This window comes from Meriones unguiculatus, chromosome 14 (assembly GCF_030254825.1).
Source record: "Meriones unguiculatus strain TT.TT164.6M chromosome 14, Bangor_MerUng_6.1, whole genome shotgun sequence".
NCBI lineage: Eukaryota > Metazoa > Chordata > Mammalia > Rodentia > Muridae > Meriones > Meriones unguiculatus.
In genome coordinates this window covers 89,148,414-89,174,771 of record NC_083361.1, presented here as the reverse complement: position 1 = coordinate 89,174,771, position 26,358 = coordinate 89,148,414, and the positions used below count along the sequence as shown (strand labels likewise).

The following is a 26,358-nucleotide window of genomic DNA, read 5'->3' as shown; positions in this document are numbered from 1 at the left end:
ATCTTTGTAATTTGGTTACTAGAAGCAGTACAAAGAGAGAGGAAGAAATGAGTCTGAGGAAGATTAGATTATACAACATTTCCTCAAAGGGCAAAAAAATCTGCATGATTTAGTCTACTGTATTTTGGGGTTTTTGTAAAGCCATGATAATTATAACAGAAGGTGTAGCGCCCCCAAAGTGAATAACTTGAGAAGGAGAAAAGGACAGGAAAGGCAAACTGAGAGTCTACAAGCAGACTGCCCTGTCTCATAAGATCTTGGTGTTTAAACACAAAGTAGCCTCAGTTAGATTATTTAGCAAAAGGAAATGGTGGTCCATGCAGCATCCCCCCGGTTACGCTCCTTTGTAAGAGCCTGCTGACTTCTAGGTGAAAATACGAAGCATCAAATCATGGAGCTTTGGTGCAGAATTTGAGGGCTCAATTCTCACCTCTATCTTTAATTCTGACATCTTCATTCTCAGGTCTCCTGAACTATCCTCAGTTTCTTACAGGGTAAGGGAGCTGATTTCAATTTCAGGAAGACACACTTAAGAAAGCCTGTGGGTTTCCAAATGTGAGGTATCCGCTGTCCTCTCGTGGAGCTGCAATGCACTCTCCTCTTGACACTGTGTGACAATGTGCATGGAGGCGCATTACCGTCGAGGGAAGTGCACCCAGGCATTTTTATTGCGGCCTCATTACATAAGCAGAGGTGCTTGGGTACTTCATGGCTGTCATGACATTGTATTCCTACTTTCCAGGTTAACTGATGTGACTTGATAAAAACAATCTCCACACAAGGTCATGCGCTCAGTAAATTTTTGTTAAGTATGCATTTTTAATTAATTCTTTGAGAAGTCCATATAATGTTTCTTAAATCTTTTGAAAATTTCTTTATTTATTTCATTTACATGGTTTAAAACTTTTTATATTAATTACAGTTTATTCACTTTGTATCCCAGCTGTAGCTCCCTCCTTCATTCCCTCCCAGTCCCACCCTCCCTCCTCATCTCCTCTCCTGCCCCTCTCCAAGTCCACTGATAGGGAAGGTCCTCTTCCCCTTCCATCTGACCCTAGTTTATCAGGTCTCATCAGGACTGGCTGCATTGTCTTCCTCTGTGGCCTGGTCAGGCTGCTACCCCTCAGGGAGAGGTGATCAAAGAGCCAGCCACTGAGTTCATGTCAGAGACAGCCCCTGTTCCCATTACTAGGGAACCCACTTGGATATTGAGCTGCCATGGGCTACATCTGTGCAGGGGTTCTAGGTTATCTCCATGAATGGTCCTTGGTTGGAGTATCAGTCTCAGAAAAGACCCCTGTGCCCAGATATTTTAGTTCTGTTGCTCTCCTTGTGGTGCTCCTGTCCCCTCCTGTGTCTTTCTATCTCCTCCTTCTTTCATAAGATTCCTTGCACTCTGCCCAAAGTTTGGCTATGAGTCTTAGCATCTGCTTGGTATCTTCTGGGTAGAGTCTTTCAGAGGACCTCTGTGGTAGGCTCATGTCCTGTTCTCTGTTTACACCCTCTTCCGATGTCAGTCCCATTTGCCTTTCTGAGTGAGGATTGATCATCTTACCTAGGGTCCTCCTTCTTGCTTAGCTTCTGGAGAGGATGTGGAGAAAGGGGAACCAAAGTAAAACCACTTTGGGAATCAATCTGGTACTTTCTCAGACAATTAGGAATAGTGCTTCCTCCAGATCCAGTTATACCACTCCTAGGCATATATTCAAAGATGCTCAAGTATACAATAAGGACACTTGCTCAATCATGTTCATAGCAGCTCTATTCATAATAGCCATAATCTAGAAACAACCCAGATGTCCCTCAACTGAGAAATGGATACAGAAATTGTGTGGAATATTACTCAACAACTAAAAACAAGGAAATCGTGAAATTTGCAGGCAAATGGTAGGAACTAGAAAAGATCATCCTGAGTGAGGTATCCCAGTAGCAAAAAGACACACATGCTGTGTACTCATTTATAAGTGGATATTAGACATATAAGATAGGATAAACCATATGATTTTTTTTTAAATTTTGATTCTATGGCCTGCCTGGCTGCACCCTACAGTAAGACATTTCATTTCCAATTCCCACTTTGAACAAATACATGAAGATTACCCCCTGGAAGCCCAGAGTAATAACAGCTTCACACTCTGCAAATCAAGGTTCTTTATTCTGTGCTTGCAAACTTAGTTCCTTAGAGTACTTGTTGCTCCTGCTATATCTGAGTTTTTGACCCCATGCCTCATCTTCTTATCTTGTACTTAACTATAAATTCCAATATCCAGCTTTGAGTTTAGTTTAATCCTTCTGAAATATGAAGAATAAGGAGATGCCCAACAACTAACACACAATTGTGACTCTTCTACTATGTCAAAGTATTGAATTCACTCAATATATAAAGAGCTAAAATGTGTTGTTCTAACCTCTAAATATTATGAATTTTTCTCTGTGGTTGCTTTTGTCACCAAAAAGACAGCAACTATAAGAAAACTAATTAAGATCACAGGGTATTTGGTGATATTAGGCTATGACACAGGATTAGATTCTGCTTCTGTTCTTAGCTTATTGAGTGTATGCAAGCTACATCACATCCTGGGTTTCCACTTCATGTAGATAAGTGCATGTTGGTGTTTATCATTGAGTTGAATAAGTGAAATTATATATATTTGAAATATTGTGGGTGACAAATAATTTTCTTTCCAACGTATTCCAAGGTCTTCCCCCTAAACTTGCCCTACACCATTGCTGCATGACATGGTGCTCACCACTCTGGCATTACATGTCTTATGCACTGTCACCCAAGAATAACTGTTTCTTTGCTTGGGTACGCTTTTCTAATTATATTTTTATTACTTAAAAGTTCCATGAATATTAACTTTAACTCGGTTCTTTAGACCCTAAATTCTAAGCATATATTGCAAAGACTTACCAAGATTCCTTTCTTTTTCAGTGAGTCATGCAACAGTTGTGTAGTCAGCTCTAAGATACAGAAACACGGCTTAAAAGGAGCCTTTAGTAAGCCTCCAGGAGACAGTGACAAACTGTGTGTGAGTGTGTGTGTGTGTGTGTGTGTGTGTGTGTGTGTGTGTGTTCAAGCCCTGGGGCAGGTGGTTACTAATAATGTCCCCAGAGGCTACAGTCCCTCTAGCAAAGTGAACAGCGATTCCCCTTGCATCAGGTGAAGAGCCACCCTGGCTAATCTCACTGAACAATGTTCCCGTATTTCATTAGCTGCCCCTCCTTTTCTTAAAGAAACATAATTTTATTTTATTATTTTTCATATAATTTATTTTAACTTTATTTTATGTGCATTAGTGTGAAGGAGTCAGATCCCTTGGAATTGGTGTTACAGACAGTTGTGAGCTGCCATGTGGGTGCTGGGAATTGAACCCGGGTCTTTTGGAAGAGCAGACAGGGCTCTTAACCACTGAGCCACCTCTCCAGCCCCAATTGCCCATTTTTGTTGTTATTTCACGTATCATTTTCAGCAATTCCCATTTTGTCTTTTGTTTTCTTTCTCCTTTCCCAGCCCCTTCTCCCCGAGCCTGCACAGTGCTTGCTCTCCCTGCTTTGGAATCTATTGGGAGTTTATACATGCATTGGTATTTTTATTTTTAGAAAATATATGCCATAAAACTTAGCATTTTAAAATCTGCTGTTCAGTGGTGCATAGGGCAATCGGAAAGCTGTTTTATTATCACTTCTATGTGGTTCCAATTTTTTGTCTTTCCAAAAGCAAAACACTGATGTTTCAATTACGCAGTTACTTCTCATCCCTCCTTCCACTCCCTGGGAAACATTACTTTCTGTCTTTATGATTTTTAAATTGGTTCATTTTGGATATTTCATATAATAGGGCCACATGACATAATCTGCTCAACTATTTTCTCTGTTTGTTTGAATGTCTTTCTTTACATCAGCATTACAATTTTGAGTACTATAGCTTGTGTTTGGATTTGATCTTTCTTGATGTATCTTTATTCTCAGTATTTATTGGCTTCTATACTCTTTCCAGTATATCATGCATTTGACCCAAATTAATCTTTCATAGTGTCTTCATTCTTTCTTCCTCCTTACCCACTCCTGTTAGGCTACTTCCTAAGTCTCACTTCCATTTTCCTCTCTCTCTCTCTCTTTCTCTCTCTCTTTTATAAAATCTTGAATCCACAATTGAGAGTAAAATGTTATTTTTTTCTTTCTGTCTTTTTTTTTTTTCAGAAAATATGATGATGTTAAATTTCATCCATTTTCTAGGATATGATATAACTGTATTCTTTCTTATCCTATTACACCCCAATATATACACACAACCCATTATTTTAATCTCTTCAGTGGACGGTGGACTCCTAGTCATCACAGCATTGTAAATACTGTTGTCTTCTCTCCGTGTATGCTTGTATTAGTTGACTAGATCAGGAAGATGTGCCACAGACACACGATCAGTATGTTCCTTTTACCTTATTGTTTTCTTTAACAACAAATACTCCAACAGGGCGTGGGAGTGAAGTCTGCTGTGGCCCATCATAGCTGAGGTAGCCACATTTATTTCATGTTTCTGTTGTGGTAGAGAGGCTTCCGGGAGCAGCTTTCTGACCCTCTTTTAGTTGTGCCTACGTGGATCACTGTAACTACCTTGGGGTTTTTAGTAACAGACTATAGAAATGATCCCTGAAAGCATAGTTTTGCTTGGGCTTTTTAATAGTCCCTATTCTTTGTGTTGAAGCACTTGCTGAAGATTGTACAAATACAGGTAGTACTATGTCACAGACGGGGTTACAGGTGGATTTAAGCTGCATGTGGGTGCTTGGAAGCAAACTCAAATATTCTGGAAAAGCTATAACTGCCCAGCAGTCTTCCCATCCTGCAAGAAGGTTATTGGTACTGGTTTTGCCAATCAGTTTTTTTTTTTTATGACCTCAGAAGATTAGGTGAGAAAGCAAAAACAGACAAAAGGCTTTGTGAAAGGAATAAAAGGGAGCTACTACCACATAGATAATAAAGGCTAATATCTAAAAGAAATAAGATGATAGAAATATTAATATCTAAAAGAGGTAAAAACGATGTTAAGATATCAGACAGACTGATAAAAAATATGGAAAGGACAGTGGGGCATTTCTCAAAGAAAGATATTTATTATACCAATGGCTATATAAACTTCATTTTTCTCTGTTATTATTTATTTGAGAATCTCATGAAATGCCTTTTGAGCATATTCATTCCTCCCCCTTCTCTTTCAAATCTCCTATACTTACCCTGAATTCATCAAGAACAGTTGATAATACCCATGTATTCATGGATCTGTGGTCTTCTACTGGAGCATTCCTAACCCACCAGGAACATGTTCTGTCATGTGTGAGATCATAGATGGACTGAAAGAAGCTGTCTTTAGTAAAATGAGCCAAGTACAGAAAGTCACTATAAATGTCCCAGTTATTAAAAATCATGACATCATGAAATTTGCAAACAAATGACTGGAATGAGGAAAGATCATCCTGAGCAAGGTAACCCAGACCAGAAAGACGAACATGCTATGTACTCATTTATAGGTGGATATTAGCTGTGTGGTACAGGATAAACATATACAGTCCACAGACCCAAAGAAGCCAGATAACAAGGATGGCCCAGGGACACTTGACTCTCACTGAGGAGAGGAGATAGAATAGACATCAGGATGGGTGGGTGGAGGGGGGGAACTGGGTAGAGGAGGGGGTGAGGAGGGGAGCTTGAGGGATCAAGTGGCAGGGAGGACAGAGGGAAAAAGTATGGGAAGAGAGAACTGGAACTGATATGTGGGGGCATCTCTGGGATGAGCTAGAAACCCAGGACAATGGAAACTCCACAGAATCTATGAGGGTGGCCATCGCTAAGACTCTCAGAAATGAGGAGTATGGAGCCTGAGACCAGGAGTGACTTCCAGTGGAGGGACTGGGATGCCAACCCATTCCGCAAATCTTAGACCCATAAGTTTTTCTACTAACAAGATATGTAGAGATAAAGCAGAAATTATGGGAATGAGCATTAACGACTGTCCCAGCTTGAGACCCATCCCCTGAGAGAAAAGCCACCCCTGACACTATCAATGACATTCTGCTATACTTCCAGACAGGTGCCTAGCATAACTCTCATATAAGAAGCTTCACACAGCAAATGATGGAAACAGATGCAGAGAACCACAGCCAAACATTAGGCAGAGCTTGGGGAATTCCATGGGAGAGGGGGACGAAGGGTTGAAAGAGCCAGAGATGTCCGGGACACCACAAGGAAACATAAAGAACCAGTTAACCTGGACACATAGGGGGCCAGAGAGATGGGACCACCAAGCAGAAAGCATACACGGGACGGACCTAGGCCCTCTGCACACATTAATATTGTGCAGCTCTGTCTTCACATGAGATTCCTAAGAGCAGACGCAGGGCTGTCTCTGACCCTGTTGCCCACTTTCATATCCCTCTCTCCTAAGCTGGCTGCCACAATAGGAGAAGATTTACTTAGTCTTACTACAACTTGATATGCCTAGCTGTGTTGATATCCATGGAAGGCCTCCCTTTTGCGGAGCCTCTTCAGAGGAGAAAGGAAGAACAGGAGGACGGCAATAAGGTGAGAAGAAGTAAGGTGAGAAGGAGACATTGGGAAGAGAAGAGGGAGGCGAAGCTGCGAAAGTGATGTAAGATAGATAAAATAACAATAAAAAGTTAGAGCCAATCTGGGGGCGGTGGTGCATGTCTTTAATCTCAGCACTAAGGAGGCAGAGGCAGGCAGATCTCTGTGGGTTCAAGGCCAGCCTGGTTCACAGAGTGAGTTCCAGCACAGCCAGGGCTGCAAAGAGAAACCCCCTATCTCAAACAACAACAACAAAGTTAGAGCCATCAGTCTTTATTATTGTATATAATATTTGATACTGCTAATTTCTTCCATCATTTTTTAAGGATTCTGCTTGCTAAGAGTTCAATTTTGGTATGTTTCAGAGTGTCTTCTTAATTCGCTCTGTTGGGGATCATATGTTTGTGCTATAATCCACTAATGTCTTTCTATTCTTCTTATGCTCATTTTTGCTTTTTCCTGATTACTTTAAATGGCTATTTATCTCACTTTTGGTGTTTCTTTTGACTGCTGGGTTTGTGTAAAGGGAGTCTTTCGATACAGCTGTTGATGCATCCCAGCAGTTTTCACAGAACAAACACTTCTTCAATGTCTATAGATGTCTGTCATTAGTGAGACACACTGAGGTAAACCAGGTTTTGTCATAGAAATACAATATTGGAAAACCGGAATTTATCCATAAGCAAAACAAACTACAGAGGGGTAAAAGGGCTCTGTGAAGAGGGGAACGGCTGAGGACGAGCAGGAGATAACAGCAAGTGTCACAGAGATACAGTAGGAGTATAAAAGTTTAATTTGGAAATCTTAAGTCAAACACATCTACCAGTGAAAACAAAGGCAGAGGTAATTAGCAAGAAGGAAAAGAGCAGCAATGGGCCCTTGCCTTTGTATCTTGAGTATACAAGAAGTGACTGAAAGGAAGGGTTCTCTAGAGACCACGCACTGCACTCTGTCAAGGTCCCATGATACCATGACTGCACTCTTAGGAGAATTGCACCTACAGAATAAATATAAGTTCCTTCTGCTCAGCAAGCAAATGGTATGCCCGAGAATTATCCTCAAAGATACTTCATGGAGATTTAGAAACCAAGGTAAGCCATATTGTACTTAGACTAAGAAAAAACATTAAGGGTCATGAAGAAAGGGCTTCTTCCCAGCTAGATGAAGATATGGATGGACGGTGGATGTGTGAGCACCAGATGTGGAAAAATACATGCTCATGCAGCCTCCAAAGCCTGTGCCTTCACTGCATAAACTTTTTGGTATGACCATACAAATTCTCACATGTAAAACTTAGGAAAATCTGAAGATGGCTTTGCAATCAATATAATTGCTTACATGTGTTTGAACTGCAAGAAAAGGTAGAATGTACTTCTCTGTCTTCAAGGTACATCAAGGAGATCCAAAACCATGTTTTTGAATCATTGAATTTATGTATAAGTGAATCATGAAACGTGGCTCTTTAGACATTTATAAAACAGGATCCAGGAAACAGAGAGGGTACAAGTTGGCCATGGGATTGTAGAATTAGGTACAGAAAATACAGTTTATGTACTTACCTTTTCTGTGCTTCTAAGTGGACACATGGATGTGTAAGAACATGATGTCCTCTTGAAAGTTACATATGCATAAGGTTCTTTCTGTGGTTTTAGGCCCAGTGTTCTGTTTCTACTCTGTAGAGCCACTGCCGTTGAACAGAACACTAGTCAGTTATGACTCATCAATCTACCGAGTCTTACTAAGGTCAAGAAAGAACCACAGATTCCTCTATTTTTTTTTTTTACATATTTATTAGTCATTGTGCTTCCATTTTCCCCACATTGATCTTATTCTTTATCTATTAAAAAAAAAAAACAGATTTTATCCATTACCTGGAGTGCTTTTCAATGTGAGGAATACTTCGGAGTAGAAAGCTCAGCTGGCAAAGGCTTGCCTTCTAAGCCTGAGGAGCTGATTGTGATCCTCCACAGCCAATGTAAATAGCTGGACCTTTTGGCACACAGCTATAATACCAGAGCAGGGGAGGTGGAGACAGGTGGGTACCTGGGGATTGTTGACCAACCAGTTGAGCTTACTAGGTGAGCTCTAGGCTAATGAGAGAAGTTGTGCTAAAATAAATTTAAGATAAATAAACAGTAGAGATGGCACCTAAGGGAACAGCCCTGGGGCTTATCTATGATTATGCCTCAGAGGCGTGCCCACATTCCATCTCTTCATTCTCTCTGGGCAGAAGCCCTTTCTCCACCCCCAACCCCTTAATATTTTCTCTCAGTCTAAATAGGATATGACTTACCTTGGTTTCTAAATTTGTATGAAATATCAGTGAAGATCATCCTGGGGTGCACTATTTGCTTGCTGAACAGAAGGGATTTATGCACACATCCATGCCCATCCTCACACACATTTGTGCACACTTGTGTGTACACAGAGACATGCACCCCCATCACCAAAGTTCCGATCTTCTTCTGAGACTTTTTCTTCACCACAAAATGGTATGACTTAAGAGCGTGTATGGCCAGCTTTACCTAAAATTGTCTTCAGATTGCCTGCTGACACCAGGACTTGTAGAATCCCCGTGAACACACGATGGAATGAATTGTGAAACTGTTTCCCCAACTGTCTTACTGTGGATGCTCTCAGCAAATGAAAAAACAAAAAAGGACTATAACTTTATGTCAGTGAGCTTCATGTACCGAATTTAAGAACTTTCGTTTCTTTTTTGTTAGTATCAGCAGCCTAGAAGATACACACATGCTCCTGCACACATACACACATACACATACACATGGAAACAGTTTTCCTCAATTTCTAAAGTTGTCAAATTACTTTTCTTTTCCACTGTGTCTCACAGATTTTGAATGGGCACCTCTAGGAATGCATGTGTGTCAGTATGTGTTTAAAGTGAGAGATACTGGTATCCTTACTGTTTTTTAAGTCCCAAGATAAAACTATTTTTTAAATTTATTTGAAAAAGTTTCATATATTTATGTTACATTCCTTCCTTCCTCTCATCTCTCCAAGACTTCCCTTACTCACCCATATCAACCATATCCCAAGGCAGATTACAGTCATAAACATATTTGGTAGACACCTTGAATTTTTCAAGAGTCTTGTTAAAATTGAATATATTCTTGTGTCCAATTATACATAATACAACCAGTTTCTTTCACATTATTAGCACAACATTTTTGTGAATAGGTGTGAAGCAATGAGCTTCATGCTGGTATCCTTCATTTTAACTTACTACTTGTTCAGCATTTACTGTAATCGCAATATCCATTAATGTGACCCTGGGATAGACCAAAAAAGACTAAGCAGAGACAGCTTGTGTTCTTCCGGTTCTTCTCACCTCTACACAAGGCAGAAGCACACTGGGGATTGTGTCACTATCTTCCAATATCTGGTCCTATCTGGAAGTTTCTTTACTGGAGGCACCTATTTACTTACTGAACAAATGAAAGCCTTCTCTATATTAAGACAGTCTTTCCATTTATGTTTTTACCGTAGCTACAAGAGAGAACAAAACGATCTTTGCCAAGTATTACTTCTCCTTCTCATTGTCTTTATCTACTTTCCAAACCTGGTGAGACTTTGTAACGGAGTTATAATAAACACGAGTGACCTTTTCCTATACTATAAATTTAAACAATTACAACTTACCTCTTCATATACCTATAAAAACGTGAACTCCTACATGACACAACCTTTTCATGCAACCAAAAAAAGGAAGGTAAGTCTTAGACCCAGGCCAGCTCTGTAACCCCCCACACAGACACCATTGTACAGAACACAATTGGGGGTGTTAGCTTCTCAGATAAGGAAAGGTCAAGATAACAAATACCTGAGTAATTCTCACACATTCTAAGCAGAAGCATGTGTAACTCTACCTGTAAGGTGATTGTGGAACGTCATCCATCCATCGCCTGCATCCTTGGCCACACTGCAGTCTGCATTTCTTCCCCACCCCTCCTCTTTGTGTCAGTCTTTATTATTACATGAGTTCAGTGCAGTAATAGTGGCCCGATAGCTGATGTCGTGTGAAGTTCAGGAGGCTTGCACATAAAACGAGTATTTCGCTCGTTCTCCAAATATGAACAGAAGATTAAAAGGCTTTTTTTATATTTGATCAGGAATGAAGACAAATGGCTGAGTAGACAGACAATCACACTAATTGGACTACAGTGTATCACCTGCATTATGCACACCACCTATGAATGAGAATGTCTCTGTCTAATGACACACAAGTCCATCCTTCTTCCTTCCTCCTGCTGGGCATCCCAGGGCTAGAAGATGCACACATCTGGATTGGACTTCCCTTTTGTTTTCTCTATCTCATTGCAGTCCTGGGGAACACTACTGTTTTATTTGTGATCCAAACTGAACGTAGTCTTCATGAGCCCATGTACTACTTCCTAGCTATGTTGGATTCCATTGACCTGGGTCTGACCACGGCCACCATCCCCAAAGTGTTGGGCATCTTCTGGTTCAATCCCAGGGAACTATCCTTTGGAGGATGCCTTTCTCAGATGTTCTTCATCCACTTCCTCACGGCCATGGAAAGCATTATGTTGTTGGCCATGGGCTTTGACCGTTACATTGCATTTGCCAGCCTCTTCAGTATACTGTCATCTTCACCAACCAAGTTATTGGTGTCATCGCAGGTGTCGCTGTCCTGCAAAGCCTATACATGGTTGCTCCGCTGGTGTTTCTCCTCCTGAGGCTGCCTTACTGCGGACACCACATCATCCCTCATACCTACTGTGAGCACATGGGCATTGCCCGTCTAGCTTGTGCCAGCATCAAAGTCAACATCATGTTTGGTCTTAGCAACATCGTTCTCTTATTACTGGATGTGGTTCTTATTATTCTATCCTACGTCAGGATCCTCCATGCAGTGTTCTGCCTGCCCTCCCAGGAGGCCAGACTCAAGGCTCTGAATACCTGTGGATCTCATATAAGTGTTATCTTAACCTTTTTCACCCCAGCATTTTTCTCTTTCTTGACACATCGTTTTGGCCATAATGTGCCCCAATATATCCACATTTTCTTGGCCAATCTCTATGTGGTTGTCCCCCCAGCTCTCAATCCTGTGATCTATGGGGTAAGGACAAAGCAGATTCGTGAGCCAGTGCTGAGGATTTTGTTTCAGAAAGATCACTAGCCAACAGCAGTTTGGAGAGTTTGTTCCACAGTTTGTCTCATGTTATTGAAAATAGTTATTTCGTGTCTAGTCCATAGAAAACTGGAAAACAGACAAAAATACGTGCCCAAAAATGGAGAAAAAAAGAGAAGAAGAAGAAATGTCATTTAAGAATGAATCAAACATCTTATTTTTCAAGGTAGTTCTTATGAAAATCTATTTTTGTAGGCATTTCATTTATACTGTCAGATCTTGCAGACGGCCCTTATGTAGGACAGTTTCCTCTTTTGAAGTGAATTTATTGATGTTCAGGAATGTTAAATAATCTATTTGAATTTAATCCTTAGCAGGAAGTACTAATTTAGGCCAAATAAGATTTCTCCCAATTGTGACCCTTTCCTTTCTCCAGGGTTTTTCAGAATTTAATACAATGCAAAATATTCCTGATCATTGAAAAGCCATTATGAATAGATTAAGTGGCTTCTAGGATGACGGTAATGGTGATAATGATATTAAAAACTTACCCCAATATAACATAACATCACATCAGTTTAGTATAAATACGCCATGTACACAGATACATTTATAAGACTACTCATTCATTCATTGTATTTACTAGGAGACTACTTAGCTGTTAGGGGAATTTTCTCATGCACATAAAGAAGCAAGCACAGGAAAATCATTAAAAGTGAATGTAATGGACAAGGTTGACAATGTAGCTTTGATAAAGCATGGAATACACAGTCATAAATAAATATTTATTTTAAACAAACAATAATTATGATAGATTTGATAGAAGAGATATGATCCATGATAACACGCACGTATATAATGTACAACATTTACATGTACACAGATACTACATGCAAATGTATATATTTAAACAGTTTTCATAGTCCTTGTGATTCTTTTCTTGAATAGTAGAATGATGAAGACAGTGTGTTAGGAAGTCACTTTCATGGGAAAATAAGAAATTACTTTAAAAGTGCTGTATATAAACATTTATTTCTGAAGATTTAGAAGGTTTTGGAATGGATAGGGGAAGGGTGCATGAAGTCCTAAGCTGGAGCTACTGGAAAACGATTGCTCCTGGAGGGGGGAAGGGCGCATTTTCTTCAGCGATGCCGATTCTGACATGCTACCCATACTCCAGCAGATGGCCCTACATCCACGCGCATGCAAGCAGCACGGAGAGGGAACATGAAGTAGAGAGCAAGAACTGGTGACAGGATGGGAGAGGAATTGGACGGGTGGAATGGTGCATGGATTTGACCAAAATACCTTATATGCATATATAAAATTCTCAAACAATACAAATAAATTTGAATAAAACACCAGGAAGAAAAATTTTAAAGTTACTTCTGTGTTTCTATACTTCATACACACAAAAATATTTTAGAAAGTATAATTTAGAAATACAAATAAATATTTAAAGTTGTTTTGGAGAAAGTTGGGTTTAGGAAAAAGATCTTGAAAAATGATGCATTGTCATAATCAGGACAGAATTACACAGCAAATGCTTTCTTGATTTTATAGTACTTGTGTTTGTGGACACAGGATCTGCATAAGACTAGGCTCACTAACATCCTGACACGGGGAAGTGGCCTGAGGTCCCACCTTTCTCTGAGAACATACAGACATATAATGGTAGCTAGGAGGAACTAGGAAGCTAGGACTCATGAGACCTGACTCCTCTATCAACAAGCCTTTAATGGTCACTAGGAGAAAAAGACACTTTTTTTTCCCCATGATGTAACTACTGGTAAGGAGTCCAGGCTCTTGTAAAGTTATCCCTCACCCTGGATCCTGTGACAAAGGTTAATAAAATGTTGTGTATCACAAAAGAAAAAGGAAAGGAAAGGAATAAAAATAAGAAAATACTAAAATTAAAGCTGAGAAGGGTATCAATGATAGTGGATATTTTGATTTTTATTTCTCTGAAGGATGTCATGGGAATTTTGAATGAGATTGCACTAAATCTGTAAATCACTTTTAGTAGGATCTCTACAGGGCTGAAAAATAGTTCTCAAAAGAAGAAATAAAAATGGCTAATAAATATGATTAAAAGTGTACAACATCCTTAGTAACTAGGAAAAGTCAAATTAAAAGTACTACTTTGAGATTTTTGTCTTACTCAGGTCATTATGGCCAAGGTTTAAATAAGAATTAAAAAGACAGCAAATCCTATATTATATGTCTAATATCCACTTATGAGTGAGTATATACCATGTATGTCTTTCTGCTTCTGGGTTACCTCACTCATTATGCTCTTTTCTAGTTCCCACCATTTGCCTGCAAATTTCATGATTTCCTTGTTTTTAATTGCTGAGTAATATTCCACTGTATAAATGTACCACAGTTTCTGTATCCATTCCTCTGTTGAGGGGCATCTGGATTGTTTCCAGCCTCTGTCTATTATGAATAAAGCTGCTACGAATATAGTTGAGCAAGTGTCCTTGTGGTATGTGGACCATATTTTGGGGGTGGTATAGCTGGATCTTGAGGTAGCACTATTCCTAATTTTCTGAGAAAGCAAGCTAAACAACAAGGAAGACCCTAGGCAAGATGCTTAATCCTTATTGAGAAGGGCAAATGCAATAGAAATTGGAAGCAGGAGAAAACAGGGAACAGGACAGGATGGCCTCAGAGGCCACAGATGGTCTCTGAAAGACTCTGTTGATCAAGGTATTGAAGCAGAGGCTGAGACTCAAAGCCAAACTTGGGGCAGAGTGCAAGGAATCTTATGGAAGAAGGGGAAGATAGAAATACCTGGAGGGGACAGGAGCTCCACAAGCTCAACAGAGCCCATAAAACTGAGCCCTGGGGGCCCTGCAGAGACTGATGCCCCAAGGACAATGCATGGAGAAGAACTAAAACCCTGGCTCAGATGTAGCCCATAGACTCAGTCTCCAAGTGGGTACCCTAGTAAGGGGAGCAGGGGCTGTCTCTGGCATGAGCTCAGTGGCAGGCTCTCTGATCACCTCCCGCTGGGGAGGTGCAGCTTTGCCAGGCCACAGAGGAAGACAATGCAACCAGTCCTGATGAGACCTGATAGGTTAGGGTCAAATAGAAGGGAAGGAGGACCTCCCCTATCAAAAGGGAGAGAGGGAGGGGTTGGAAGGAAATAAGGGAGGGGGCCACAGCCAGCTGGGATACAAATTGAATAAATTGTAATAAATAAAAAAAAAAAAAGACAACAAATCCTAGTGACAGTCCAAGGAAAGGGAACCCTCATTCACTTTTGGTGAAACTGTAAACTAGTCCATGCACTATAGTGTGGAGAATTCTCAAAAGATCTAAAAATAGATATACCGTGTGACTTAGCTATATCAGTTTTTGCAATAAACCCTAAGGACTCCGTCACCCCCTCTAACTCCTTCCACGTTGCTCCAATTCCTTTAAAATTTATTATTTATTTTTAGTTATAATTGTTATACACAGACACACAGAAATACACAGGCGCACAGATACACAAGCACACACACACCACATACTGTATTTGTATCTGAACATATGTGTATGTGTTTAGGGCTGACCATTTGAGACTGGATAATTTATCAAGGAGCCTGTACCTAGAGGAAACTGGTTCACCCTGTCTCAGCAGCCATTTATTGCATGTAGCTTTTCATTTGAAGTCAAATATCAGCTGAGTGGGACTACTGTATATGCCTGGAGGGGTGCATGTTCTAGCCCCAAATCACCTCCAGATTATCAGAGACAAGTTATCCGGAACTGCACTTCCAAACAGAGTAATAGCAATGAGTCCAGACAAACGGGTGTGTATGCACGATGTTGACTGAGGGGCTAGCGAGCCAAACATGTTTCTCACTGGAGTCTTTGACAAGGTGGAAGCCTGTATAATTGTTTCATTAAAATTAGCGCTTAACAAATGGAAAAATTATTCGGATTCTGAAGCTCTAATTATCATAACGGTGAAACACCATTTAAATGTGAAAAATATCAGAGAGTTGGACCAAATTGTACTAGTAGTTCTTTCATTACAAAAGATGTTTTCAGGGAGCCTTTGCTCCAGAAGTGGCCATACCATTGTTGCTTTGGGGAAAAAAATGCCATCCATTTTCATAGCTTCCAAAATAGATTTCAGTACTTCAAAAGCTAAGAATGAAAATGAAATTTCTCTGTCAAAATAATGGCTTTTGTCAAACTTCTGGAAAAGATTGTACATTGAAGTGGAAGTTTCATCATTTTTTTTTGTCAAGTCAGAAGAACTTTAACTCTGTAGTGGGACAGGCATAATTCTTAAAGAAAATTATAAGCCACTGATGTACTCTGGCTTATAAATCAAATGTGAAGTGTTTGGAGCCACAAGGGGAAGGAGATAAGATTCTTCCAACTCTGATTTCTGTTCTGTAGAACAGAACTGGGCATCAAATTTCTACTTACAGAACAGAGAGTTTAGGAATCTGAACAAAAACAGATAGTTAGGCATTTAAGTCTGTCTGGTTATTTTTTTCTTCATAATCTTTTGTCTCATCCCCACTTCATGAAACCTTAGTGGCTCCCGTAACCTGTATCAACAACAACAACAAAAAGCAAGATTTCCTGACACTTATCACTTTGTTTTCATCTTTGATTGACTTAGTTTGCTCTGTACTTAAGGATCTTGATTCTTCGTCTCATTTGTCTGAACCGGATATAATGTTTGGGCCATATCAGGAACCATTGTTTATTACCATGTATGGTCATTAGAATAGTGTGATATTGACACAGAGATAGAAAACTAACAAGTGGGTATAGAAGTAGACTTTCCTATGTAATGACACTTGCTCGGTAGCAAAAGCATCACACTGTGCGGTGTGGGAGCGGTAGACTTTTGAAAGAAATGGTTTGACTCAACTGAAAAATTCATAAGGAAAATTGATCCTTATTTTACACCAGATGTTAAAATCAATCCTGGATGAAACATTAGCCCAAAGGTAAAGGTAAGAATCCACAGAACATTTTCATGGCACTGGGTCAGGGAAAGAATTCTTCAAGAGGACCCCAAGAATATTAATCTTAATAGGAAACAGTGATAGGACTTTGTTAACAGTTAAATTTTTAATTACTTGAATTTAACCATTAAATTAATGAAAAATAATCTGTATGTATAGTGAAGTTAGAACAAATTTCTGAGAAAGACTGGTAGGCAGCCCATAAAAATAGCTTTATAATTGCCTAAGACAAGTGACTTGATTCTAAAGATTAGACAAGAAAATTAAGTGGTATCTAGTTAATAAAGAAAGGGAGATGATCAATAGCAAACGATTTCACATTAGCAACTAGGGAAATAAGTATCACAACCACAGCACACTGTATCTGTACTTAGTATAATGACACCAAGTGAGAGAACACCCATTCTCCAAGCTACCAACAAAACTGTTGCTATTTCTACAGGTGCACATCAATGGTAAATATAGTTGACAAGGCTGTAATTAGGAAACAATGTTGGAAAACTGTTACTTTCTATCTGTGCTAAAATTATTTTTATCACATAGCAATCATGTTCTGGGGAGTTACAAATTGAGACTAGATATCTCTCAAGCAACATGTAAAGAAATATTAAACACATTATGATTGTAACAGTAAAACTGGATAAAAGTCAAATGTCTGCCTACAATGGATAACTTAGTGTATTTACTTCATGCAATACAGGCAAGAAATTACAGGTATTTGAAACCATATGAATAAATCTCACAAACTTATGTTTGAGTAAAAGTACATCTCAGTATATCTGTATAATGTATCTAATATAAAATTTGTAAGCTTATCTCAAGAAATTGGATAAAAATTACTTTGGGGGTGATTAACTGGTCAAAGCAAGAAGACCTATTGTGTACTGAGAGCAGTTCAGCATATTGTGTGCTGAGTGAGGTCACAAGTTCAGGACTCTGTAAAGTGTGCCCACCAACTTGTCAATATTCTTTGTGGTATGCTTCAAAATATAATACTTTGGATCATACCAAATTAGCATGTTGATGTTACTTTGTAGCTCCAAATCTAGCAATTCCATAAGATAAATACTGTCTTACGCACTGGAGTTGGGGGTGGTGTCTCATTCACCACCCCAATGATATGAATTTAGGCAGAAGGTTGGGGAGCCTTGAGAATAGAAAGGGCTCTAAAAGGGAGAGAGAACAAGGAGAAAGTGGTAGATGCCATTCAGGAGGAGCTGCAAAGGTCAAGTGAGCTTTGTGGAGATGGCTCACCATTTTGCCTGGCCATGACGGTGTACCTTGGAGAGGCACAGCCCAAGGCCCTTCATTTCTGATGGCTTCTTGCTGCTGTTGCCCTTCTCATGTTTGTCATTCTATATTCTATATTCTCATCTATCTGGCATGGTGTGACTGAGTGTGGGGAAGCATTCACTGCCTGTAGTCTGGAGTGATTGTTTCTTGGGCAATAGCCTGCTCTATTAGGCACTGTTCCTGCAATTTTCCTGAAAATGAACTTTTATAAAATAATGCTGTATAGATGAATTAATGATTTTATAGAATTCTTGATTTGATTTAAGTCATTTTAGGAAGTTAGCATAGGTGATAGAACGTTTAAGGAGGTAGCTTAAGTTATCTTACCAGAAAGTTATCATAAAGCTAGAATTAGGACTATAATGTTGCCCCCTCCCTTCTAGAACAGTGAGGGCTGCATAGGTTAGAAAAGGAGTCCAGTGAGCTTTCATGCATTACAAACATGTAATTATACTAGGGAGAGAAAAATGCGCTTGGGACAAGTTAATGATCAAGGTGAACATTTCACCTTAAGTTGGGTCTAAATTTCTGGTTTTGTGAGCTAGGGATGTGGTCACAGGTTTTGGTGTGTGCATACAAAGGCAGAGTTATGAACAAAATGTAATGATTCTGTTATGAATGGAGATTAAATGTTTAGCCAGTCTAGCTGTGTAAGGCTTCAAAAATAAGACATAAGATGGATGGATGGTCTCTTTTTTGGTAAATACAGACTGTCACAGTTGAGCATAGAACCTGCTACTATAGACTTGGCTTGCTTAAACTTTGTTAGTCAATGACAAAAGAATTATTGCTTTTGGGTTATGATGAACTTGTGGAGAGAAAGGTAGATGGGAAAATGTTAAAAATTCTTAAAGTGATACATTTGTTCTAATGTAGACTAGGTCAAGGGTAGAAAATCAGCACATTTTAACTGTGCAGTGCTCCCCATGGATATATAAACTGATGCGATTACAGAAAATACATTTTAGTGAATTCTATTTTAATATCTATTTTAACAGAGAAGGTTCAGAAACTGTTTCCTCAATAATTTTAGTAAACTTTGAGATATGTACATGACATATGGTAGGATTATGAAGCTGAACTCTTTCAACCCTGGAGAGTAGATACAATTCCATAGTGACAGCTCAGAAAGTGATAAAGAGTATGTCCAACTTCTCATGGTTCAGTAGGGAAAACTTAGGACAATTTGAGAGCTGCCTATACCTTGTTCAAATTTGTTCTAAATATAGATCTTGTTTTCACAGTGCTAAATTTACACCCTCTCCTTCAGAGACCTAGGGGACCTCTATATGTGGTGCCCCAAACATATCATATTTTGTCCATTACTTGAAATGTCTCAAGAGAAAATAGTAAGCTTGTTACACACGCTCATTATTTAAACATAACACAGCTCTTTCTTAGTGGTAGCAGCCATGAATGGGGCTTTAAAACCATACAGCATTGGGGTGAGTTTGTGTGGCCCAAAGGAAGTAACTGCAGAGGCTACACAAAATGCTACAGTTACACAGGGATTTGAACCTGAGAGCATTGAGTAGAATTTGCAGAATTCCCGAAGAGAACAGATTTCTAAGTTGTTTTCAAGATAGAGAGGAAGGGGTAAAAATCAGGTGCTGTTTTGGTACTGGGAAATAGAGACTCCAGCATGCTGACAAGGACTAAAGATTATAGCACTGACAAGTTTATTTCTATATAATTAAAGAGAAACCTCTCTCCTTTCCACAGGTGGTGGAGTGCTCCTTAGGAAGGGGTAAGAATTTTTATCAACCAAAATGTGTTAGTTCAGGGAGAGTAAAGAATTCCTGTGACCATGTAACCCAGCTCAACAACGAGGACGTTCCTAACACTGGTGAAACACGCTGTGATTTCAGCGACTTCACAGTCTCCCTAGAATATTTTATCTGCCAGGATAAGCAATATTTCTTGAGCCCACATTTACATATGTATTTATACATTTTATTCATGTAGATACATTATATATACATATGTTATACACACATATACGTGTACATATGTATTCTTACACTGTAAAATAACAGGAAAGTAATTATATGGATCTACTACAGATACTTTTGATTCTCCAAAGCTATGATTTTTTAACGTCTTTATGGTGATTGATAACATCTAGAAATGACATTTGTTGTTTTTTAGATGAATTTTTATTTTTCAATGTTTGCTTTAACAACAATTTGTTCTGATGTTTATTTTTAAGAGGTAAAACCATTCAAAAGGAGGTTTGGGAATTTATTGACTAATTATTCCATCTTACATTTTTCCATGCACTACATACAGTAGTGAACAAAACAGGAATTTCCTTTCCAGAGTCACAACACATAATACCAACTGCTACAGAGATGGAAAAGCTAGAAAAGTCTGTGTGAAACCAAGGTTGTGGAGGAGATAGAAAATCACAGAGTTACGGTGTTGAGTTGGAGGATTGGAGGCTTTGTGTTAATTCTGCAGACATGTGGAACTGTTGAATAAGAGGGTGAGCTGTTTAAATGACAAGCTGTCCAGAAGTTCATGTTTGTTGAGCCTGAGAAGCCTGAGGTAGGTCTATGTGGACGGATACGCTCTCATTTAGGGCAGTAGTGGGCACATCCAGTGATTTAAACACATTCTAATAGCATAGTATTTTCCAAGAAAATAGAAAGATGTTGTGTTTTGCCCTGAACTAGATGGAAGAATATAGGAAGTAGTGAAGGGTGGTTAATTAATTATTTTTTTAATTACAGTTTATTCACATTGTATCCCAGCTGCAGCCCCCTCCCTCATACCCAGCACCATCTTCCCTCCTTCATCTCCCCATGCCCCTCCCCAGTCCACTGATAGGGGAGGTTCTCCTCCCCTTCCCTCTGACCCTAGCCTACCAGATCTCATCAGGACTGCCTGCTTTGTCTTCCTCTGTGGCCTGGTAAGGCTGCTCCCCACTCAGGGGGAGGTGATCAAAGAGCAGGCCAATCAGTTCATGTCAGAGACAGTCTCTATTCCCAGTACTATGGAACCCACTTGGAGACTGAGCTGCCACAGGCTACATCTGTGCAGGGGTTCTAGGTTATCTCCATGCATGGTCCTTGGTTGGAGTATCAGTCTCAGAAAAGACCCCTTTGCCAGAATTTTTGGTTCTGTTGCTCTCCTTGTGGAGCTCCTGTCCTTTCCAGGTCTTACTATCTCCCCCTTCTTTCATAAGATTCCATGCACTCTGCCCAAAGTTTGGCTATGAGTCTCAGCATATATTTTGATACCCTGCTGGGTATAGTCTTTCAGAGGCCCAGTGTGGTAGGCTCCTGTCCTGTTCCCTGTGTTCTCCCTCTTCTGATATCCATCCTGTTTGCCTTTCTAAATGAGGATTGATCATCTTACCCAGGGTTTTTCTTCTTGCTTAGCTTCATTAGGTGTATAGATTTTAGTATGTTTATCCTATATAATATTTCTAATATCCACTTATAAACAAGTACATTCCATGTGTGTTTCTGCTTCTGGGATACCTCACTCAGGATGATCTTTTCTGGATCCCACCATTTGCCTGAGAATTTCATGATTTCCATGTTTTTAATTGCCGAGTAGTATTCCATTGTGTAAATGTACCACAATTTCTGTATCCATTCCTCAGTTGAGGGACATCTGGGTTGTTTCCAGGTTCTGGCTTTTACGAATAAAGCTGCTATGAACATGGTTGAGCAAATGTCCTTGTTGTGTATTTGAGCTTCTTTTGGATATATGCCCAGGAGTGGTATAGCTGGATCTCAAGGTAGCACTACTCCTAATTATCTGAGAAAGCTCCAGATTTATTTCCAAAGTAGTCATACAAGTTTACGTTCCCACCAGCAATGGAGGAGGGTTCCCCTTCCTCCACAACCTCACCAGTATGTGTTGTTACTTGAGTTTTTGATCTTAGCTGTTCTGATGGGTATAAGGTGAAATCTCAGAGTCACTTTGATTTGCATTTCCCTGATGACTAAGGATGTTGAGCATTTCCTTAAGTGTTTCTCTGCCCTAACTCTCATATAGAAAAAAATATAAAAATATTAATAATTATTGGGATAGTTTGTTGTGGTATTCTGGGTTGTGTTGAAATTTTCCATGATTTATTTCAAGTTAAAAGCATTTTATATTTGATAGAAATGCTTTTGAAATGTTCTGAATTTCTGAATTAACACGTAAGCTCAAAAATAGAGAGATAACTAGTTACACCACAATAAAAAATTAAAAAAAATGAGAAGCAATGTAAAGTGATGTTTGCAGATTTAAACATTACAGAAGATACAAACACTGTAATACAGATCCAAGGAAAACTGATACTTCAACTTGATAAGGCAAGCTAAGTAATAACTAAAGAGCTCAAATGGAAGTTTTAAAAATGCTTTTCTTCCATAAAGAAACTAGAGTCCAATGGTTTTCATTAGCAATGTTTTCTACAGATCTTGGTTCTCAAAGTAGAAGAGAAAGCTGAGAAGTGAGTAGTCCTCACACACTGGTTACAGCTTACTGAAGACCGCATCCTCCTGAATACAAGAGCCTAAGGTCACTTGGGTGATGATGGCAAGAAGACAAAAGAAGGGTAAACAGTTTCTGGTGTGATAGGCAAAATGATATATGTTTAAGCTTATCTATGTGTGATCACTATAAATTATATAAATGTGTATGATACTAATCCACATAGATTTGAAGATATAGAACCAGAAAAGTTAAAGATAAAAGTGAATCATTTTTAAATATAGATATTATAAAAATTTTTTTTACCAGCAAGAAAAAAAGAAGATATAGTGAAAAATGCATGATCATGCTCAGTAAGTTGTAACTTTATGTTTATTTTTTGCCTTCTCATATACAAAGATATGCTTTGATTTCTCAGATTTGGAGAATCCAACCTTACCAAAACTTACACAAGCATTTAACCATGTCTCCAGTATAACAGATTTGTGTAGTGTACAATGCTTGCCTTCTTTAATAAATATAACCCAGGAAATACCCTGAAAAGATTTCTTGGGTAAAGGAAATGTTGTAAGGATTTTACAAATTCAATGCTATTTAAACAAAGCTCACAATTTGGAAATTGATTGAAGGGGTTAATATCAAGCACTAATGACTGACCTGTAAATATGAGACCAGGTATCAATAGAATTGACAGTATAAAGCCAAGCCAGGCCAGGGCGTGGACGCCAGTTTGCACTCTTAATTTAGTAATAAGCTTAGAAATATAAAGGAGGATAGAGGAATGTATTCTTGATACAAACTATACATTTTTCCTTTATTATTTGTTATGAAAAAAGTGCATTTATGTTTTGTGTCTAGAAAAATACATTGCCGCTGCTGGACTCTATTACCAGCACAGTGACGTGTTCTCAACTGATCACCATGCATGGGGTCAACACTTCCAGCCTGACACCGAGATACTTGATCCTCAATGGGATACCTAGATTGGAAGCTGCACACGTCTGGATCTCTCTGCCCTTTTGCTTCATGTACCTTATTTCTGTCACAGGGAACTGTGGGCTTATCTACCTCATCAGCCATGAGGAGGCCCTGCACCGGCCCATGTACTACTTCCTAGCCATGTTGTCTGCTACAGATGTTTCTGGATGTAATACAATTGTCCCCATATGTTATGCATCTTTTGGTTCAGTCTCAAGGAGATTGATTTCAATGCCTGCCTTGCACAGATGTTTTTTATCCACATGTTGACAGGCATGGAGTCTGGCGTGCTCATGCTCATGCTCATGGCCCTCGACCGCTATGTGGCCATCTGCTATCCATTACGCTATTCCACCATCCTCACCAACGCCGTGATTACCAAGGTCGGACTGGCAACACTCCTTCGAAGTGTGTTACTCATGATCCCCTTTACTTTCTTGATCAAGCGTCTTCCCTACTGTAGAGGAAACCTCATCCACCATACTTACTGTGACCACATGGCTGTGGCAAAACTATCCTGTGGCAATATTAAGATTAATGCTATCTATGGTCTTATAGCGGCGATACTTATCGGGGGCTTTGACATGTTTTGTATCTCCGTGTCTTATGCCATGATTATCCATGCTGTGGTGAAGCTGTCTTCTGCAGATGCTCGCCGTAAAGCCTTCAGTACCTGCACATCACACATATGTGCCATTGTTATTACCTATGTCCCAGCCTTCTTCAACTTCTTCATTCATCGCTTCGGGGGAACAGCCATACCCCATCATGTCCACATTATCATAGCCAACCTGTACCTGTTGCTACCTCCTACCTTGAATCCAATTGTGTATGGAGTAAAGACCAAGCAGATCCGTGAAGGAGTGATCAAACTGTTTTTTAGACAAAAAGATATTTGAGTAAGAGATAAATCTATGCTAACAAAGTTTGTGTTTAACATAAATATCCAGAAAATTATTGAGGGAGAAAGGCATGCAAAATTCAAACCAAGACTACAGTAGAAAATACAGGTATAGGTAAATATTCTGTCTTAAAATGCACAAAACAACAATGTTGACTACAAAATCCTTGATTTCATAGAAAGAAGACAGGAAACAAGTATGCTTTTACCATAGGTGCGTTAAAGTTTATGAAACACATATAGAGCAGGGAAGCTCGGACATCTAACGTGAGGCCAACCCTTGATAATAGATACACATATGCTTAGCTCTATGAGGAGTGCAGAGGGAAAAATGAGGTGTCAGGTAGCCTCAAGATGCCGGGGTGGTGGGAAAGTACATGGACAGAGCTCCAGCATCACAGGGGAGTGCCTCCCCAGGGGGCGTCTCCTGAGCTTCCGTGTCCGTTCAAGGTGCGTTTATATGCCTTGCCTCATACTTACATGACACTTATGACTCTAGAAATGATGTCTCTGGCTCTTAACCTGGACATTCTGGAGTTTGTGTGGAATCTGACTACTGAATCAGTGCCAGTGAGCATGTGAATGAGACTGGAGAGGTGTAGATATTGAAGGTCAACACAGTCTGAGGTCTTCTCAACCTTTATGTCAAAAGGCATTCTGAAAGATGCAATGTCACTATGTGACATCTGCTAGAGGAGAGAGTGCATAAGTGGAGGGAAAGGTACTTGAAGAACATCTTCATGGTCCCTTGAACAAAGAGTCTGGGCTTGGCTTTCTTACCTGTCTGAAATGTAGGTGAAAAAACAACAGAGTGATAGTGACAGTGCAAAAGAGAAACCTCATTAGATTTCTGGAAATAACTGATAAAAAGTTCATGCGAGAAAAAGGATGGAAGTGTTTCGAGAAATAGTATATATTACAAAGTGATAAAGTGTAAGAAGACACGTCACGAGATGATTGGAGTCATCAGAATGTTTTGACAAAACAATATAAATAGTTAGAGATAATAATTATGTTGAGGATTCCAAGATGGCGGCGAGCAGAGCGCACTGTTTTGGAGAGGCAGAAGACATGAATCTCCGTAATTGGTGAGTGGAGAGTCAATCAAAGCTAGAATTTGGACTGTGGGGCTTTCTAAAGGAGAGGGGCCACCACAGAAGCGTGGAGTGCTAGTAGATTTAGATCGGGCGCGGACTTCTCCGGGAAGGAAATAGGGCGCTTCCCTTGCCCGGGCCTCCCGCGGGGAAACCCGCACACAGCACCAGGCAGCTGAGCACAAAACTCACATCCAGGAGATCAAGGCAGCAGAGACAGTGCTCCGGGCCCCTTACAGCAGTGGTCTGCTGTAACCACCCGTTGAACACCCAACCCCTCCTGGGACACGTCCCGCTCAGGGCCCTTCGGTCCCGAGGATTGTCCCCTCCCCCATCCCGCTGACGTGATCCCTCGGCTTAGACCGCAGCAGGAAGTGCAGCAGAGCTCACACCCCAAGCGGCCAGAGCGCAGTAACCCTAGAAACCTCCACACAGGAGGAGCGCAGGCCCGATCACAAAGCTCCAACCACTGAGCGTTAACCACAGAGACTCAGATCCACAATACAATTCTTCCTGGATACCAAAGCCGCAAAGCTCAGTGCCTGGGACCCAAGACGGGCGGAGGCAGGGCTCCAGACCCCGCAGCCGCAGCAGAGAGCAGTAACGGCCTGCTGAACGCCACCACTCAGAGGAGAACACACCTGACGCGCACTCATTCTTCAACAGCGCTTGCGATCCCTTAGCGCCTGCAACAACTTCAGTGCCTACAAAGCACCCCTCTCACACACTGAAGGCCTCTTCATTCACCAACTCCCTGTCCCTTAGGACACACCCACAAGCACACGCTCAAACACACGCTACCCCGCATTTGCCCTTCTGCGCCTGCGAACTTTCCTTCTACAGGTATAGCTGAATAACCAACGCACACACTGAAACCACTAGACCTCACTAGACCTTCATTTTCCTGAAGAATTCTCCAGATACCAGAGAAAAACCAGTCTGACCTGCAGAATCCAGGAACAGACAGTGAACACGACA

At 40.1% G+C, this 26,358-nt stretch overlaps 1 protein-coding gene and 1 pseudogene across 1 annotated transcript; both read left to right on the top strand.

The window, feature by feature from the left end:
- The first annotated feature begins 10,799 nt into the window (after positions 1–10,799).
- On the top strand, positions 10,800–11,746 carry LOC110540599 (olfactory receptor 52E8-like). The gene is given in 2 exon segments (XM_021627352.2): positions 10,800–11,181; positions 11,184–11,746. Coding segments are annotated over 2 exon segments (945 nt in total).
- An 11,582-nt stretch (positions 11,747–23,328) lies between these two features.
- LOC110540605 (olfactory receptor 52N2-like) lies at positions 23,329–24,284 on the top strand (annotated as a pseudogene).
- Positions 24,285–26,358: the final 2,074 nt, after the last annotated feature.